At 49.6% G+C, this 19,841-nt stretch overlaps 1 protein-coding gene across 7 annotated transcripts in view; it reads right to left on the bottom strand.

Annotated features, from left to right (window-relative positions):
* The window catches only part of HDAC4 (histone deacetylase 4), a 171,378-nt gene that overhangs the window by 25,306 nt on the left and 126,231 nt on the right, over nt 1-19,841 (bottom strand). For 6 of the 7 annotated variants that reach the window (XM_040068889.1, XM_040068884.1, XM_040068886.1 and 3 more), the window contains 6 exons: nt 18,301-18,499; nt 15,786-16,015; nt 9,646-9,903; nt 8,201-8,387; nt 2,218-2,351; nt 799-919 (listed from right to left, as the gene is read on the bottom strand). In XM_040068889.1, coding sequence (XP_039924823.1) covers nt 799-919; nt 2,218-2,351; nt 8,201-8,387; nt 9,646-9,903; nt 15,786-16,015; nt 18,301-18,499 — 1,129 coding nt within the window. The remainder of the gene's footprint in view (nt 1-798; nt 920-2,217; nt 2,352-8,200; nt 8,388-9,645; nt 9,904-15,785; nt 16,016-18,300; nt 18,500-19,841) is intronic. The other variant, XM_040068883.1, reaches the window with a different exon arrangement.

Here is a 19,841-nt window from a genome sequence, read left to right as displayed (position 1 = left end):
TGGAGTTAAATCCCTTTTTACATCATCCAAAGTCAGGCTAATCCCAAAATAAACTCAAAATAAACTTTCTGAACGTATAGGTTCCAGAACTGTCCCTCTATTTTTTTTTTTTTTTTTTTCTTTTCCTGATCCCCATGTGAGTACTTCCCAAATTCCCCTTCTAGCCTGCTGCTGCAAAAAGGCAGGAAGTAAAGGGAGGTGATGATGGCTCCACAGAGGTGCTACAATCCATGCTGTTTGGTTGCTCTGGAGGGCTGGTTATCTGAACACCCATCCCTTAGAATTTCTGCTGGAAAAATATGGTTTTTTCGATATTTTTGCCTGTTTTTTACAACAGACACAGCCCTGTTTCAGGCAGATTTGGTCTCCAGAGAAAGGGATAAACAATCCCACTCCAGATTAAACAAATGTAGAGGCCCCTGCATCTCTCTTGCTGACTATCCATACAAACCTGACTGGGGTTTGTTGATGCCTGTGCAGCTGGGGGCTGCAGATCCAAATCCTTGGGAGGGTGTTCCAGTTCTTTCCCTAGCCAGGAACACAGAGTGCCCAAGGATGAAACAAACTGCCTGAACTATCTTTCCTCCTCAGGAAAACATCCTTTTAGGTTCTGAAGACGTCAAAGAAAGGAGGTTTAAGCTGTCTCTGGTTTAGGGATCTTGCCTGAAGAGAGGGAGATGGATATTGCGCATGGAGCTGGGAACAATCCTCTCGGAGCTGCATAGGGCTAAGGATGAAGGGAACTGCAGCATCTCACCCAGGGGTCAGGAAAGGGATTTTCCCCCCAGGGAACAGTACCTAGAAGCTTCTTGCTGTCCAGTTTCTGCCTGTTCAGAGGGTTTGTGCCGTAGAGCAGGGTGTGGGCTTCCGAGTGAACCGTCTGCAGCTCCTCCAGCGTCGCCTTTCTGCCACGGATGCACTGGAAGGGAAAGGAAAAGGGAGGTGAAATCACTGGTGAACTGCTTGACTCTCTTCTCTGCTTCCTTAGCAAGCCATCAAGACAGACAGCAAAACATTAAAATGGGTCCTTAGGTGGAAAAAAAATCACATTTGGGGTAATCCTTTACTTGCAACATTTATTTGCTCGATATAGAAAGTCATCTTCAGATTCCTTCAAGATAAAGAAGGAAACTTTAAGACACGTGCTGGCAGGAGGCGGTGAGGATGAAGGAAAGGTGGAAGACCAGAGAGATAAGGGAGTGCTTCCTGAAATGGTAGGGCAGAGTTTGAAGAAAGCCAGCAGGGAATTAAGGCAGAAATTTAGCATTTTTTGAATAAAAGAACAGTCTGGTGATGCTGAAAGTCACCGATGGTCAGGAGGGAAACCAGGTGAAGATCAACAACAGCTCCTCCCGTGAGAGCAACCAAAAGTACCAAGGTACGCAAGGAAATGAAGGAAAATAAATCTTTCTTAAGGAAATCAACAGGAAATAAGGGCCAATGATATTGTTTGGGACCTTACTGTGACAAACTTATATATTAGAGAACATCTGCAACGCCCATTGAGGAGGCCAGGCAATTAGCAGGGAGGTTTATTTGGTCCCAAATAGTCCCAAATTTCGATTAAATGGGTATCCACAGAGAGAGATGGGTTTGAAAGGGATAAATGAGGGCAGCACAGGGAAATTTAGGCAATGGCAATGCTGCCACCACGTGGATGTCTTATCTGATGGCTCGGGAACATTCCCAGCCAGATCCCGACATCGCTGAAATATTTATGCTCTGGGATTCAATCCCCTCAGAACACAAACTTACACCTCCATTTATCACCACTGCTGTTAGTCGTAACTAATAGTCACTCGTTAATTTTTATTATTAATCTTTATTTTTTTCTGTTTAATACCTGAGCTTTTCTCTCTGTTTGCTCGCTCTTAAAATATATCAAATAAATCTAATTTAACCTCTTGTGAGGGAATGGTGCTCAGAGTCATCCTCCAACCCCCACTCCTTTTACAGCATAGCTTGACCATTACTTATTAAAGAGCATAAAAAAGTTATTAAACCACAGAAAAGCTATTGCTCCACAGTTTTTGCCGGGACAACTGGAGGGATAACAAATGAGAGGGTTACATCATATCTCGCTCTTTTCTTTGGCACAATATGACAACAATAATAAAATAATAACCATAACCCAATAATAATTCAATAATAATAATGCAATAATAACAATAATACTAATAGAAACAGTAACGTGGCCTTTTCTGGTGCTTCCCTCACCTCACACTTGCCCCGCAGCCCCGTCTCCTGGAGCCTGGACCAGATGCTCTGGATCCTGCCCGCATGCTCGGGGTGGCTGTTGGTGTTTCCACAGGTGCACTGGTGCTTCAGCATCAACGTGTCGTACACAAGGCCTGCAGCACAGGGGACAAAATTTCTCTCGGGTTTGAAAAAAAAAAAAGGCAAAATTTTGGCAGTTATAAGGGGAAAAAAAAGCGCTTTAAGCTTTGCAGTCGACAGTTCTAGGCCAAAATTTTGTGTTCAAGCGGGAGCCACAGAGAACTGAAAACACAAACCTGCATCTACCCCTTCCCACGGGAATCCTCAAGGGATATGAGAAGGAAATCAGTACCAAGACGTGAAATTAAACGCCGCGGGGAGGTGACACCTGAAAGCGCCCGTGTGAGCGCGCAGGAATGGGATCTGGGGCTTCTCCTCTGGCTACCAAAACGCCTCCAGGGCTCGGGATCAAAACCCAGAAGGACCAAATCGTTCGCTGGCGCTGTTTCACGAAGCAGCTGTGCTGAAGTCTGGCACCGCGGTTATTCGCTAATTAAGGCCATTAGCGCCCACTTGGGCATCGTTACTGGGCTCCGCACTGAGGTGTTTAGCCGAAGGAAGGGCTCGGGCCGCTGAATTCCCCTGCATTCCCAAGCATTTACGGCGTGACAGCGGCGCAGGAGACTTTGATTCATTCTCCAGAGTTGCCTGGGTACGATTTTGGAAGGGAAGCTGGGATTCCACAGCCAACCGGAGGACAACAGCAGGTCCTCCCCACAGACAGAACTGTTTCTCTCAATCGAAAGACACGAAGTCAAACGTTAAATCCCTCTTTTCCTTCAGCCAGAAGCTCCAGAATACATAATAAAAACCATTGGTTTGGGGTTTTTCCCCAAGTAAAAGCTTTCTTGCAGGAAGTATCTGTATGAAAGTTGGTCCAAGGGCCGGAGCCCCTCTGCTAGGAGGGCTGGGGGGTGCTCACCTGGAGAAGAGAAGGCTCCAAGGAGACCTCAGAGCCCCTTCCAGGGCTTAAAGGAGCCCCAGGAGAGCTGGAGAGGTACTTGGGATAAGGGATGGAGGGGCAGGATGGAGTGACTGGAGGGAATGGTTTTAAACTGACCACAGGGCAGGGTTAGATGGGAGATTGGGAAGAAATTCTTCCCTGGGAGGGTGGGGAGGCCCTGGCACAGGGTGTCCAGAGAAACTGTGGCTGCCCCTGGATCCCTGGAAGTGCCCAAGGCCAGGCTGGATAGGGATTGGAGCAGCCTTCGATAACGCAAGGGCCCACAGCAAAGATTTAAAACCAGATAACCTTTCAGGTCCTTTTCACCTCAAGGTTTTCCACGATTTCCATGGAATGCAAAGGTCCTGGTGAGAACCAGAAGCCTCTGAAGGCAGCAGTGGCAGGAGGTGGTTCCAGCTCCCACGTCCAAGGATGCGCACCCCAGCTGCCAGCATTCCAGGGAAATCCCGGGCGAGCACAGCTGCGACGTGGCAGGCACAGCTGGATCTGTGCTCCCAGCTCAAGCACGGGCACACAGCACAACCTTGGAGCTCCAAGGGGCTTGCAGAGAAGCCCAAGAGCAGCTGGAGGTGAGGCCGTGCCCTTGCACGTTCCCAGGCCCGGCTGCAGCTGCAGTCCCACCTCCTGGCTGGGTGCGGGCACGTTGTGCCACCGGGAATCTTGGCTCCCTGCTCTGGCCCTGGCACTTGCAGGTCTGCAGCCTCAGGGGAGGTGTCTGGCAGCTCCTCACTCTGCTGTAGGTGAGCGCAGAGGGGAAAAAACACCCCCCAAAAGCCAAACCACGCCGGGTTCCAGGGAGAGAACAGAGCCCCGGTAATTGGCTGCCCTCAGGTCAGCTGAAGTTCACCGGGAGGTGCACAGCTCTCTCAAGGTCTTCCGTGTTTGATTCACAGCATTAAACACCACCAGGATCTGCTGGGCCAAGGCAAGCTCAGAATTCACCTGAGGAGAAGCTTTCACCCCAGTCTGAGTTTAACTGAACTAGTGCAAGGTCTTAAACGAAAAGAAATTTAGATTTGATTTAAGGAAGAAATTCTTCCCTGTGAGGGTGGTGAGGCCCTGGCTGTCCCTTCCCTGGAAGCGTCCAAGGGTCAGGCTGGACAGGGCTTGGAGCAGCCTGGGATACTGTGAGGCATCCCTGCCCATGGAACTGGATCATCTTCAAGGTCCCTTCCAATCCAAACCACTCAAGGAATCTACCCCACCCCAAACCTGGTGCCTACAGAACCTGGCTCATCAATGGCTTCTCCTTTCCCAAGGGTTCACTGATAACAACAGTGTCTCAGTGAAGTTCTGTGCTGCCATGACACATAATTTCTCTTTCCTAGAAACCAGCCAGTGGAAAAGGGAGCTGTTCCCAGTTCCTTCCTGTGGCTGGGGACACTCAGCTGCACATACACACTCACACACACTGGGAAGGGGAAGCTCGGCAATTTAAGCTCAAAATACAGAACTACACTGGCTGTTACAAGTTAATTGAAGTGGCTCTGGAAGCAAGACTCTTTTCAGACATAAGAACAATCATTTTTAAAGGTCAGCACTAAAGCAAAACCAACTGGCTTTTCTTGGCAGAACAAACATATGATCTGAGGTTCAGATAATTATATTGCTCTGCACAGGAGAGAATAAATGCCTTCATCAGAAAGGAAAAACCCTTTAATGCAGAACATCAGAATAATTTGTGGACCCATTTTTGCAGGAGATCAGAGACTGGATAATTGGAGCTATGCAAATTAATGGCCTAACCTGAGGATCCTTATTCAAGTGTGTAGAACAGGGCAGGCATGAGTATTCATTAAAGTCACGGGGCTGCTCGAGCTAGAGAGGGCAAGTTCAAGGACCGGATTTCTGGGAGGAAGGAAAATTAAATGTCACGCTTCGGGACATCAAACTGATTGCTGGAAGGATCCAGGAAGGGCACGGCTTTCACTTTGATGTGGAGTAATGGACATAATGTTTGAGAGCTGCAGTATGTGGCTCTTTCCCCTGGACTTTTGAAGTCTCAGGTGCTGGTCACCGAGAGAGACAGGAAAATAAAATATACATCAACCCCAGAACTCCCAGCTGTCTGGAGCTAACTCAGTCCAGGGAGAGCATCACCTTTCTGTATTATTTCTGCATAATATCACAAACGTGAAAGGGAGGAACAATTCCTTTTTCTGTTGGACAAGGACTCATCTCTTAAGGGTCATCTAGAGTGATCTTGGTTGGCTTAATTAGGGCCATTCAAAGAAGTTTGCTTCTTGCAGCCCTCTCACCAGACCATCACACAAATTCCAATCCTCATTCCTCTGCCTTAAGATCAGCCTCCAAAGCAGCCACTTATCAGCCAGATGGATTTTCCTTAAGAAAAAGAAGCCCAATGCACTTCAGCACTGCTTGCTTTTGAAAAACACCCAAGACTTTAATTTCCTGCCTTCCAAAGAATAGCTCAATCCCGGTGTTTAAGCGACAGTATCCACCTCAAGAAACACAATCTCCTACACGCCACTGTGGACAACTCCAACAAAACATGAGGCAATTTAACTCACACACGTGCTCAGCAGCTGAAATGCCTTTCCCTCCTTTTCTCCTTTTTCCATGCCCATGGCAGTGGGCTTTTTTTCCCTGCTTATCCTATGCAGACACCATAGGTTAATTAAAGCAGACCTAGGACTAGTTTTAGGACTAGTACAGAGGTCTTACCTTTATGCTTTGCATCTCAATTAGTGCCAGTGAATGCCTGATTTTCTTGTGTTTTTCCTTCTCCATTCACCCAGCATAAATGCAGAGATGGAAGGGAAAAGAAAAATCGAGCCCTTGGAATGTTATCCCAGATAAATGCTGTGAAAATGGTGTTTTACAGGTGAACTACCTGAAGCATTCTGCACCTTATCACACTGCGCAGTTCTGGATAAAAGCAGTGTGATACGCCACCTCCTATTTTAAGCCAGTTTTTTTAGTTTTTCAAGCCCTACCTCTGAGGAAAATAAATCCTGATACTGGAACAGCATCTTTTCCAAGCAGCACAGCTTTGAAATCTGCACTCTTACTGCTGCCTGCAATTTTGAGTGATATTCAGAGGCACAGATCTGAGTCAAATAAAGATCTTCTGGTAGGAAATATTATTTATTGTATGTTCAGGGTCAGTGCGATTGACTGGGCAGCTTCAATACCGGAAGAGAGGGAGGAGGGAAGAAAGAGAAGGAATGAATAATCCCTGGAAGGAGGGCCAGGCTTCCTTGTTTTTAAAGCCCCAATTTTTGGGGTTAAGTGATTTAGAAACTTAAGTTTCCTCTGCTCTGACCCTGAGCCAGGGGACTTTTCCTTGCACCCTTGGCAAAAGCCAAAATCTTTTAATCTGACCAGAACCGACTGCTCTAGAAATGCAGTTCTGCTGAAATTCTGGGGTTCAGCATTAACAACAAACAGGGACTTTAAAGGGCTGATTTGAAGAACTTGAGCCATTTCCTGGGTTTTTCCAGAGCTGACAGCACACACTTCCATCCTGCCTGTAGCCAGGAACTGAGGGACAAAGTCACACCAAACTTGCCACTATTACTACACCACCAGGGCCTGAAAATAAACCCAATTCACACCACTGAGCTGAGCGATGCAAGAAGTGTAGGTTAAAAATGGAATAAAAGCAGAAGTGAAAGGGAAATAACATCATGAGTCGCTCCTGTTTGGGCGTTGTGGATTCCCCCACCCCCCCCACTCCCTTTTCCTTTTCCCAGGGAACACATCACGTTGCAAACTGTTCATTCACAAAGTAAGAACCTGACATTTGAGAAGAAGGCAGACTTTGAAATCAGTCCTCATCACCCAGCACAGGGCTTGAGGAGTTGCACGGAAAATCAATTTTCAGCTGTTGCTAAGGGCACTGAAGAAAAAGGCAGAAAGGGTTTTGGAGGAGAAAGGTTGGCTGTCAGGATACAGGAAGAACAATTACGTCTTTTGCTTTTAATCCTGGTGGGGAGATCACAGAATCCCAAGATGGTTTGTGTTGGGAGGGACCTTAAAGCCCATCCTGTTCCACCCCTGCCATGGGCATGGACACCTTCCACTATCCCAGGCTGTTCCATCCTGCATGTGAACACTTCCAGGGATGGGGACAAACACCTATTTTGCACTTGTGCTTTCCACCAGACAAATGCAGGATCGCACTCATCATTTTCCTTCACAGGTAAGCAAACGCTATTTGGTCTCTTCGAGAGGAGCTGAAATCACCAGCTCACCTCGTCTTTCCTAACCTCCAGGCACAGACTCCTGTGCGACAGCAGGAGGGGAGGCTGGCAGGGAGCCCGGAGTGGATAACTGATGGCATGTGATTATGGAGGGACAGGAGAAGGTGGAGGAAACAGAGCCAGCATTGCATTTGGCACTCTGTCCTTCAGGAGAACTGGCTCTCCCTGCCTTGCCTCTAAATCAGCTCCGTCACAGCCTGGGACTCGCTCTGTCTGCCTGGAGACACACAGCTCCAGGGCTGTGCTGCTGCTGGTGAGTGCAGGGTATTTTTGCTCTGGGGAAGGGACAAGCAGGACAACAGGGGTGATTCAGTCTGCTCCTTGAGGAAGGCAGGATGTTATGGAGTACCCAAATGGGGATGAGATGCAGAGCTCACGCTTATGGATTTGCAGGGATGGGGAAGAGAATCATAGAATCATCACCATGGAATGGTTTGACCTGGAAAAGACCTTAAAGCTCATCTCGTGGGCAGGGCAGGGACACCTTTCACTATCCCAGGGTGCTCCAAGCCCTCTCCAACCGGGCCTTGGACACTTCCAGGGACAGGGCTGCCACAGCTCCTCTGGGCAACCTTATCACCCTCACAGGGAAGGATTTCCTTCCAATAACCCATCTAACCCTACTCCCAGCCTAAAGCCATTCCCCCTTTTCCATGCCCTTGCAGAACAGCTCAACATAAAACAACCCAGTCACCAGAGCACCCCTGCAGCCCAGAGCCCACCAAAAGCTCACCTGTTGTGAACCTTGGCTTAGTGGGTGGCTCCTGCACGGACATGGGGAAGGTGGCCGAGGCCGGGGAGGACTGTGCCCGGGACAGGGGCCGGTGTCCCCCGAAGGACACAGGCATGCCAGCTGCCTCCAGCGACGCCTGGTAGTTCCTCAGCTGGTGAATCCGCTGCTGCTCCAGGAGCAGGGCTTGCTGTGGGCAAAAGAAGCAGGGAGTTGCTGAAAAGGCCTTTCCAAAAGGGTTTTTGAAGGCTCTCAGGCTTGGACTCCTTTCCCTTGCAAAGGAAGATATGATGTTTCTAGGGCCAAGTCAGGCAGGAACAGCACATGGAGCCCCAGCCCTGAGCCTGGTGCACACTGAAAGGGTCACTGGCAGGGGCAGCTCCATCCTCCCCAACAACTCCCTCACCTCCCTCCCCCTGTGCTGCCACCCCGCTGCACTGGGGCATTTAACAGTGAAACAGTCCAGGCCATGGAATGAGTCCCACTCAAGTGGATCCCAGGCTGGAGAGGAAGCTCTTAACCGAGCTGGTTCTCTGCGCAGCCACACCATCAGCTGAACAGGCTCCTGGTCAGAAGGGATGGCTGGTCCATCCCATCTCCTCTATTTACTCCCTCCTGCTTTGAGACAAAACAGTTGCAAAGGAGCTACTATCTTAAACACTCCTGGAGCTGTGACCATGGATTCAGGATTAAGGTGCAGAGGCTTCACTTTCAGAAGAATGGTATCACTGATAATGGTCCATCATCAGCAACACAGAATTAGAGAATCCCAGGATGGTTTGGGCCTTAAAGCTCATCCCTGCCACAGGCAGCCACACAACCTTCCCCTATGTCAGGTTGCTCCAAGCCCCATCCAACCTGGCCTCGGACACTTCTAGGGATGATGTGGCCACAGCTTTCTTGGGCAAATGTAGCTCCTGAGCAATATCCCAATGGCATTCCTGGAGGACATGGATCAGCTCCATTACACTGTGCTCCCTTGTTACTGGATTTATCACCTGCAATCCACAAGCCTCAGGTGCTTTCCCTCAAAAGTGAGCCTGGCTGAAGGCTCCAGGATCTCTAGTTCTGAAGCAGTAATACCCTTCACTTGTCCCCCATTCCATTATATGCAGTCTCTCTCTGGAAAAATCGGTTTTAAACCATTAAACGAAAATACAGTGTCCTGCTGGTGGCTTGTGCTCAGAAACATTAGTGATACACTTCATCTTCCCAAAGAAACAGCCAGGGAAGTGTCTCAGTAAACACAGTGACCGTGTTTTGTGCAGATGATCCAGACTCTCCTCCCTGGGGTTCATCAGCTGGCAGGTGACTCCAGGGAAAGGAATCACCCGATTTTACATTGGATTCCTCTAACCAGCCAACCCTCGAGAGCCCGTTCCCCTCAGAGCAGAGCTAGGTGACTTCCAAGCCCAAATCCACGTTTTACAACAACCCAAGCGCCAGACCTGGCGGAAAAGCAGCTCCTGCTCCGCCTGCCTCTGCCCGGACTCCAGCTCCTGCTGCGGCTCTGCCTCCTCCTCGTCGCTCTCGATGGGCTCCTGCTTGACTTGCACCACGCTGGCCAGCCCCGGCGGCTCCTTCTGGCCCGCGGCCCGGTCGCCATAGGGCTCCTCCAGCAGGGCCTGGTGCTCCCGCAGCTCCTCCTCCGTCTCCTCGGGGTGGCTCTCGTGCTGCCGCGCCGGCTCAGTGGGTTTGGAGATGATCTGAAAGAACCCCAAACTCATAAATGAACCGCACCTTGCCACGGGGGAAGCTCGCTCCGGTCTCCAGGCTCGCGGGAAAGAGCAATTCTGAGTTATTCCTGCTCACAATCCAGGCCCGAAACAATCCCAGCGGAAGGTCAGGGCAACCTTGGGATTAAGGGCTCCAAAATCCTGCGTCCCAAGTAACGACACCCCCTTATTTTCCACTTCGTCTTCCCTCTGAAGGAATAAGAGCCTCTCGTTCCTGCACGCCTCCAGATGCTACTCCATTCACAAACCTGCCGAGCAACCATCGAGATGTCTGGCAATTAAATTCTGAAAGAATACGGGGGACGCAAACCTTCCAACGGGGTTTTTGCTGCCTGTTTGCTCAACATCACCTCGAATCACTCCCTGAATTTCATCTGTGAGGCTGAAATAATGATTCCTTGAAAATCTGCGCTCTTACGGAGCTGTTCAAGAGGAAACTGAGGACACGCAGCTGAGAGCAAACCTCAAGAGCAGCACTGCTCTGCCCTGACCTTCCTGACCAGACACAGTAAACATCTCAGAGAGCAGTTCCTAAACCAAAAGGAACAATTCAATTTTCGCTGTAATTCACTCAAGACTTTTTGTAAGTTCCCTGGTAAGATAAAATTCACAGTTCTCTGTCTCAGACTGCTTACGATTTTTATTTGGGATTAAAAAAAACCCCAACCCAAATGTGACCTGTTTTTAACTCCAGCATAGGAAAACCAATCCACTTCCTCCCTTTCAAAGAGCTCAGGCTGCCCCTGTTTCACAGGCTTAGAAAGAAACTGCTGCACTTTGAAAGTTGTCAGGGCACGGTTTAATGAGGATTAGGTCATCGGTATGGAAAGCAATATTGATTTTAAATCTAATAAAGCTAAATCAAAACATGGTTATTGAACACATGCAGAAGGAGGGACTATTCGTCACTAACGTGCTCTTTGAAGAACAGTGGCCCCAACTGGAATTAAGCCTTTTTCCCCCCCAAAAGCAGGAAGGAAGGCTCTGCCATATAACCTAAGCAAGGCAGAAGGGCAGGAAGGGAGTTGAATCTGGCAAGGGACATGAAGAAAGAAAAGAGGAACACTAAGAAGATCCTGGTGCCACTGCTGAATGAGGGAAGGCACCTGGTGGCACACGAGACAGAATTAATGCCTTATTTAAGACAATCCTTCAGGAATCCCAGGACTTTGACACCAAAGGAAAAGTCTGGAACAAGGAAAACTTCCCTTGGTGCAGGAATTACTAGGTTTAGGCAACACTTAAAAGACCTGGATATCCGTAAGTCCATGGGACTCTCATGGGTTGCACTCACAGGCGATGGGACAAGAGGCCAGGGGCACAAATTAAAACCCATAAAATTCCTTCTGAACACAATAAAACCTTTTTTTTTTCCCTTTCCCCTGTGAGGGTGGTCAAACACTTGAACAGGTTGTTCAGAGAGGTTCTGGAGTGTCCATCCTTGGGAGATCCTTGAGCAACCTGCTTGAGGAGGGACATTGCCCTTGGTCACCTCAGGAGGTCCCTGCAAAGATTCAGGGATCAAAACCCCTCAAGCATTTTTGTGAATTTTTCCCCCCGCCCCAGTTTCACTCCTTGTAACACACACTGAATAACCAAACCACATTACCTAAAAATTCTTCCACCAATTTTCTTTAAGCCCTCTTAGACTTGATGAATATTATCTGTTTTAAAGATAATTAAATCATCATAAACCATCTGTTGCTTGTTTTTTGTTGTTTTTTTTTTTTTTCCCTGCTTGGATCAAAGGTCTCAAGCTTTTGAACTTAATGCTTTTTGAACTTCTGAACTGCACGAGGTAATTGCTGGGAAAAATACAGCGCCATTGTCATACCTAATGGGAGTGAGAGGCAGTGTCATTCCCTGAAAGTTTTAAATTATTCCTACTCCTTAAAAATGTAAGAATTAAACCACGGTGAAGGTTGAGAAGACCAAGTGATCGATGACAAGGACATTTCAGACATTCTGTGTGCAAAGGGAATCTCCTGGTCTGTCACCAGCTCCAGATGCTGCAACCCTGCTCTTAAAGTAAGACTTTGCAGAGAAAACACTTTGTTACCAACACATTCCACACAATACATTGCGTAACTGCATCCCAGGCCCATTTCAACTCTCTAAAAATCTTCCATCTGAGCAGTTTTATCAGCACGTGCTCGTGCAATTTAAAATTGGAGGGAATAAAAGTGCAAGGGGCTGGCTGTAAAGGTAGTACTGAGAATGCTTATAAATATATCTGAAATAGTAAGCACAAAGCACCACAAATAACCCCTCCATTCCTTAATTAGCTCCCTGGCTTCCTCTGCCACGAGGTGTACTCCTCTGTTTTCATAGCCAGTGGCCTCTGGCTGTCACAAACTGCCACCATAAACCTCTGGTAAAGGCACTGCCTCTCCAGCCTCGGGCAGATAACGACTTCGCTCTGGAATAAATTACAGCTCTCTGGTCACAAGCATTTTTAAAAGGCTCCATGCAGCTGGCATGATTTCTCCTTCACAGCTTTGAAATACAAAGAACAGAAATTAAAAAAAACAAACAAACAAAAAAAAAAAAACAACACCCACCAACCAACAAAACAACAACAAAAATCCCACATAGCAAAGTCAGGTCATAAATACAGGGAAAACCAAAGGTTCTTCATTTTTTTGTTGAATGCTCATGAGGAGAAAGAAGCTGCATTTTTCGCTAGTGACATTTCAGCTGCTGTTGGATTTGTCCAGCAGATGTGATAAATAGAATCACAGAATCATTAAGGTTGGAAAAGATCTCCAAGACCATCAAATCCAACTTCTGAGCATCACCATGCCCATCAATCCATACCATCTTTTCCAGGACACCTTTCTGCACAGTGGAAAGTTCCTGGGAGACAAAAAGACCTTAAAGGTCCTTACAACAGGTTAGAGACATCTATTTACACACCAGAGACCAATGTCTCCAGCAGAAAAAACCATGGAATCCCAGAATGGTTTGGGCTGGATGGGACCCCGGTCTCCATCAGTGGAGTGGCACAGGAGGAAGGCCAGAGGAAGAGAGGAGCCAGGAAGCAAAGAAGGAATGTCAGCTCAGCCCTGATGTGCAGAAGGCAGCACAACCCTCCCTCTCCTCCCTTTGGAGGTGAAGGATGAACTCAAGGAAGAAAGAGAACAACCATGGACAGCTGGAGACACAGCTTTGATGAAAATGAGAAAAAAACAGAAAAAAAAAAAAAAAAGGATGATAAAGGCTGAATTCATTTGACTTGATGTGGTTCTTCCCATGTTTCCTTTGGGTTCTGATTTTTAAGTTTTATAGACTAAGGAGAAACAAGAGATGCTAAGGGATGATGTGGAGAGGCTGACTTGGGCACCAGCCATGCAGGGAGCTGGCAGAGCCTTCTGCAGCAGCTGAAGCCTACAGAAATCTCTTGATTTGTTTTTTTTTCCCCCTTAAGTGGTGGGACAGCACAGGGGAAAAAACAACTGTCTGAGGCAACCTCAGCCCTACAGCTGGAAGGACCAGGAGGCTGTGGAGCTTCTGTGCTGGAGGAGAGGGAACAACCCACCTGGCAAGGCTAGATGGGGCTTGGAGCAAAACTTCTTCTGATACTACAAATCACAGAATCCCTAAGGTTGGAAAAGCTCTCTCAGACCATAGAGTCCCACTGTTCCCCCAGCACTGCCAAAGCCACCCCAAACTCTGTCCCCAGGTGTCACACCCACAGGTTGTCTGAACACTTCCAGGGATGGTGACTCCCCCACTGCCTGGGCGGCCTGTGCCAATGCCTGACCACCCTTTCAGCGCCAAAATTTTTTCTGATCTTTTCCAAATTAAAACTCCCCTGGCACTTCCCTTCTGAACATTAAACGTGCAAAAAAGGTGGGAAATAGAAGCACAGGCTGAAAGTGGAGTATCAGCTCAGTTGGAATATCAGCTCAATGAAAATCACAGAGTGGTTTAGGTTAGAAGAGTTCTTAAAGGTCATCCCATTGCACCTCTGCCAGGGGCAGGGACACCTTCCACCATCCCAGGGTGCTCCAAGCCCCATCCAACCTGGCCTTGGACACTTCCAGGGATGCAGGGGCAGCCACAGCTACTCTGGTAATTATTCTAATTATTTTTACATAAAACCACACATTTTTCCTTAGTTGTCTTCCTGGAAACAGCAAGACTTGTTTGGCTGCATTCCCCTCAAAAATTTCATCTGCTGCAGACACCTAACAGGGACCATTTAGGGCCAAAATCTCAAAGTTTGGAAAAATCACATGGAATTAAGAAAAGCCTGATTTATGAGCATATAAATATATAAAGGGCTTTGGGAGTATTATTCATGGGAAATTTACAAATAAAAAAATTAACAGGCAGTGCTATCGGTCCTGTTAATAATTAAATAATATTTTATTTTATTTTTAGTCCTGCCTTTAACTCTCCTACACACATAAGGGTCCTAAAATATCCCTACATCTGGGAAAAGTCTTTTCCCATGTCAGCACTTGGATTCTATCCCACGGGATAAATCCGCCACACGCATGCAGCGCTAGCACCAAAGTGATTTTAACTTGTGACTCCTATAAATCAAACACAGGGAAATCAGTTTAATTAAAACCTCTCTGACTGATTTTGCTGCGGAGAGTGATGGACAAAGCTGGAATTCAGAGTGCACCAGCGGCTCTCCAGCTCCTGGGAGGCCCAGGATAAAGTCTGAATGCGCACAGCAGATACGTCACAGCCAAAGCTTTGGAAAAGCTTTAGAAAACTTCATGCAAAAAATCCCTCCAGCTGACACTTCCCCGAACAAAGAAGCCCAACTCGCTGCCCCGCACCCCACGGCCCCGGTCCTGAGGAGCGTTTGGAGGAGGGGGGGAAATGGGATCCCTGCGGAGCAGCAGCTCCCCAGGGCCCTGTGTGCAGGGCTGGGCTGGGGCCAGGGCTGGCACCCACGGTGGCAGCGCTCCAGGAGGACAGCATTGACGTCAGTGACTTGTGTAATCATCCTGCCTCAGCCCCGGCCCATAAACAGGGGCTTGGGGGCGGTGTGTGTGTGGGGGGAGGGGTTGTGGCTTCTTTCACTCCTTGATCCGGCCCTCGGTAGTTGTGTTTTCTTGCAGGACTGGAAGAGTGGAAATATTTGGAGGAACCCCCGCTGTAAATGAAACAGCAGCCATCTGAACGGCTGCCTGCCATGGGCTCGTCCTGAGCCCCAGACCTGCTGCTGGAATTACTGCTGTCCTAAGAAAAGCCTCCACTGAAAAAAAGCCTTGGGAGGACTGTTCAGAAAGCAAAACCATACCAATCCCAGAATGGTTTGGGTGGGAAGGATCTTAGAGATGATGCAGTGCCATCTTCTGCCATGGGCAGGGACGCCTTCCACTGTCCCAGGCTGCTCCAAGCCCTGTCCAACCTGGCCTTGGGCAATGCCAGGGATCCAGGGGCAGCCACAGCTTCTCTGGGCAGCCTGTGCCAGGGCCTGTCCCCCCTCCCAGGGAACAATTCCTTCCCAATGTCCCATCTATCCCTGCCTTCTGGCAGTGGGAAGCCATTCCCTGTGTCCTGTGTCTCCAGGACTTTGTCCCAAATCGCTCTCCAGCTCTTCTGGCGCCCCTTTAGGCACTGGAAGGGGCTCTGAGGTCTCACTGGAGCCTTCTCTTCTCCAGGTGAACACCCCTAAGTCTCTCAGCCTTTCAGCAAACGTTTCAGCATATCTGAATAACTTCCTTCACCAATACGTCCTGGTGTTGTCATGCCTGGGAGAGGTCCAAGGATGAGAGGCCCATGGATGTTGGAGGTAGAGCCCACAAACACACCTGCACTAGAGACCCTGAAATTGCATGCTTGAAGCTGCTGTGGAGGAAAAAAGGCTTTGAAAGCTTCATGCCTACCTTGTTGATGTGCAGCTGCTGCTGCTGGAATTGCTGTTTGTGTTTCTCCAGGAACTGCTGGTGCTGCTGCTGGATCACCAGCTGCTGGAGGGCCTGGGCGTTCTGGGGCAGGGGAGCAGACTGGGTGCGCCCGAGCGGGCGGTGCTGCCGCAGCTTGTGGATCGAAGGGGACACCCTCTCTCCACCCACCAGGGGCTGTGCATGCAGGGGCAGTCCTGAAAGATACCAGTCTGAAGATAATATGGAGGAAAAAACAGCAGAGGAGAAACAAAAGGAGGAAGAAAGGAAGGGAGAAAACGGCTGTTGAGTAACGCTGATGGTGACAGTGATACCATGTCAAACCCAGCCACCTCGCTGGAGCTGCCTTGAGAGAGAGCAGATAAATTAATCATGACTGCACAGAGCAATGCTTTGCTTGGTTTGAGTTCTGTGTCTACTTGGTGGCTCAGAGACCCTCTGGAAGCTATGTATTTTTTGAAACCACCAACACCTTAGCGACCATTCTGTCGCTACACAAGACCACAGTGGTCTGGAGAAGTTTAAACCTCACAGCTCGCCTTGGTTTAGGGACTGGTCCCAGGTTCAATCCAAGCTGGGATAGGGCCGCAGTCACTTTTTGGCAAGAAGCCCTCTGCTCTCCTCACGCTTTGGTTCGGGACAGGGAGAAACAACCCAGAAGTCTGCAGCCAGCTGGATGCTGAGGATTGGAAACACCTTGGTATTTTGTGTCCCAGGATGTGACCTCCTTTCCCACCAATTCACAAAACCGCCCTACATGGAAGGAGCTGACTCATGTGAAAGCCTGTTTTCTCAGAAGACTTACAGTGTTTCTCCCACTCTCTGCTTTTTCTGAAGGGGATCATGTGAAAGGGTATTTGATTTTATAAACGCATGTCTCTACAGATATCAGTTGTGTACACACACAGGTCTGTGTACGTATACACAGATAATTGGGAAAGATGTGTTCCTTTTCCCTGACAGCACAGCTCCTTCTCCCAAAAGTTCAAATCAGACAGCAGAGCTTGCATAGGATATTTTGGAAGACTACCTTCCTCCAAGGCAACGGCCAAGGTGCTCCTGGGAAAGCTTTCCAGGAGACATCATGTTCACAGAATCCTGGAACAGTCAGGCTTGGGAAGAACCCTAAAACTAGTCTCATTCCAGCCCCTGTCATGGGCAGGAACACCTGGACACCTTCCACTATCCCAGGTTGCTCCAAGCCCTGAGTATGTTCCATCAGGAATAAGGAACATCAGAACATGTAGGATACTACCCAGAGTAACCATTCCCAAGAGGAATGGCACAGCTAAGGAGTTCTAGCCTAGCTTCCCAAAATGTCAACGTCTACCTTCCAGCACAGAGAGAGCCATCATGGCTGGATAATTCTGCACCTGTCGGGGGCTATCTCCAGAGCTCAAGGCTCTCCACCATAATCCTGATGAACGCCACACTTTGTTTACAAGGAGCTTCCAAATATTAACTGCAGCTTGGCAACCAGTGCACTCAAGGCTTTGGAACTACGTGTGAGCTCGCTGCCTCTCAGTTGCTGCCTCTGGAACATTTCTCCTTGCTTCTGTATCCTGACTCTTTCTCCTGAGTGCTGGGTTGTAACACGTTGTTCTCGCCTGGAAAGCACTGCACGGAGCAGGTGGAGTAGAAGGAATTTGCTTGGAAGCAAACACAGTACGCTGGAAACAGTGGGAAGCAAACACCACATTTCTCTGCATCAGTCTCCCATATCTGTATGCTCCCAAGCTTATCCCAACCCCGTGGATATTCCCAGGGTTTGGATGTACAACCAGCCACGAGCTGCAATGCTGCAGAGGCTGACACCTCCCAAGAACTTCCATTAGAAATGGAAGGAAGGGAAGGAAAACCAACACGTCAGCAACTTATGCAGAACATCCTTTGTCCCAGCACCACACACAGGAAACCAGGAATGCATCCCAGTGGGAATTATTGCTTTGAATCCAGCCTATTTATAGCCACGGGCCTTCCCACAGGTAGTTCATTCTGAAAACCCAGCACAGGGAGTGACTCACGGCAATTAACATCCTAGAAAGGGAATGCACACAAATAAATACAATCTGTTGGGAGGCAGTTGATTTTGCCATGGTTTTGCTATTTATATTAATGATGGAAAGGAAGCGTTTTAACCTGTGCCTGCCTTTCATACTTTCATGGAATAGAAACCATCCATGGAAAGCAGGAATCGTTAAGACGCAATGTTTTTGCCCTCACTTTGATCTGAACTGGTCAGAACTCTTAACAAATAGAGTTTCCAGCTTTTACCAACCAACTTTTGCTATCCTGATGGAATATTATTTATTTTCATCTCACAAAAATGAGGTGGGAGATGCAACTTTGGAAAAGTCACCGCTAATCAATGAATCAACAAACAAAGGTTATATGTTCCACCTGCGGAGTGCAGAGGTGATGCAGGAAACAACCCAAGAGATCCCTGCTGGTTTCCTCTCTTTCCCAGGTGCCCAAGTGCTGCCCCCGGAGCACTCACCTGTGACCAGGGGCGTTTGTGCAGTTGGCTGTTCCAGTAGGACCATGTGCTGCAGGAGAGGGTTGTGTGCCGTTCCCCCATCCCTCTCCAACGTTGTAGTGCTCAGGTAGGGAGTGAGGTGAGTGCCAGGGAATAAGGAGATCCGCTGCTGTAAGGCTGGGATTGCGAGCCTCTCTGCGTCCTGCTGTGCTTGTCCCGCCTGCAAACGCACCCCGGCACAGGGCGTTAAGAGACAGCCCAGAGGCTGATCCCAACCCTGCTGACAGCCCAGAGGCTGATCCCAACCCTGCTGACAGCCCAGAGGCTGATCCCAACCCTGCTGACATCCCAGAGGCTGATCCCAACCATGCTGACAGCCCAGAGGCTGATCCCAACCCTGCTGACAGCCCAGAGGCTGATCCCAACCCTGCTGACATCCCAGAGGCTGATCCCAACCCTGCTGACAGCCCAGAGGCTGATCCCAACCCTGCTGACAGCCCAGAGGCTGATCCCAACCCTGCTGACAGCCCAGAGGCTGATCCCAACCCCGCTGACATCCCAGAGGCTGATCCCAACACTGCTGACAGCCCAGAGGCTGATCCCAACCCCGCTGACAGCCCAGAGGCTGATCCCAACCCCGCTGACATCCCAGAGGCTGATCCCAACCCTGCTGACAGCCCAGAGGCCGATCCCAACCCTGCTGACAGCCCAGAGGCCGATCCCAACCCTGCTGACAGCCCAGAGGCTGATCCCAACCCCGCTGACATCCCAGAGGCTGATCCCAACCCTGCTGACAGCCCAGAGGCTGATCCCAACCCTGCTGACAGCCCAGAGGCCGATCCCAACCCTGCTGACAGCCCAGAGGCTGATCCCAACCCCGCTGACATCCCAGAGGCTGATCCCAACCCTGCTGACAGCCCAGAGGCTGATCCCAACCCCGCTGACATCCCAGAGGCTGATCCCAACCCTGCTGACATCCCAGAGGCTGATCCCAACCCTGCTGACAGCCCAGAGGCTGATCCCAACCCCGCTGACATCCCAGAGGCTGATCCCAACCCCGCTGACAGCCCAGAGGCTGATCCCAACCCCACTGACAGCCCAGAGGCTGATCCCAACCCCACTGACAGCCCAGAGGCTGATCCCAACCCCGCTGACAGCCCAGAGGCTGATCCCAACCCCGCTGACAGCCCAGAGGCTGATCCCAACCCTGCCGACATCCCAGAGGCTGATCCCAACCCCGCTGACAGCCCAGAGGCTGATCCCAACCCTGCTGACAGCCCAGAGGCTGATCCCAACACTGCTGACAGCCCAGAGGCTGATCCCAACCCCGCTGACAGCCCAGAGGCTGATCCCAACCCTGCCGACATCCCAGAGGCTGATCCCAACCCCGCTGACAGCCCAGAGGCTGATCCCAACCCTGCTGACAGCCCAGAGGCTGATCCCAACCCTGCTGACAGCCCAGAGGCTGATCCCAACCCTGCTGACAGCCCAGAGGCTGATCCCAACCCTGCTGACAGCCCAGAGGCTGATCCCAACCCTGCTGACAGCCCAGAGGCTGATCC

This window comes from Hirundo rustica, chromosome 7 (assembly GCF_015227805.2).
Source record: "Hirundo rustica isolate bHirRus1 chromosome 7, bHirRus1.pri.v3, whole genome shotgun sequence".
NCBI classification, from domain to species: Eukaryota; Metazoa; Chordata; class Aves; order Passeriformes; family Hirundinidae; genus Hirundo; species Hirundo rustica.
Note: the sequence above shows the minus strand (reverse complement) of the source record. Positions and strands in the feature narration are given on the sequence as shown.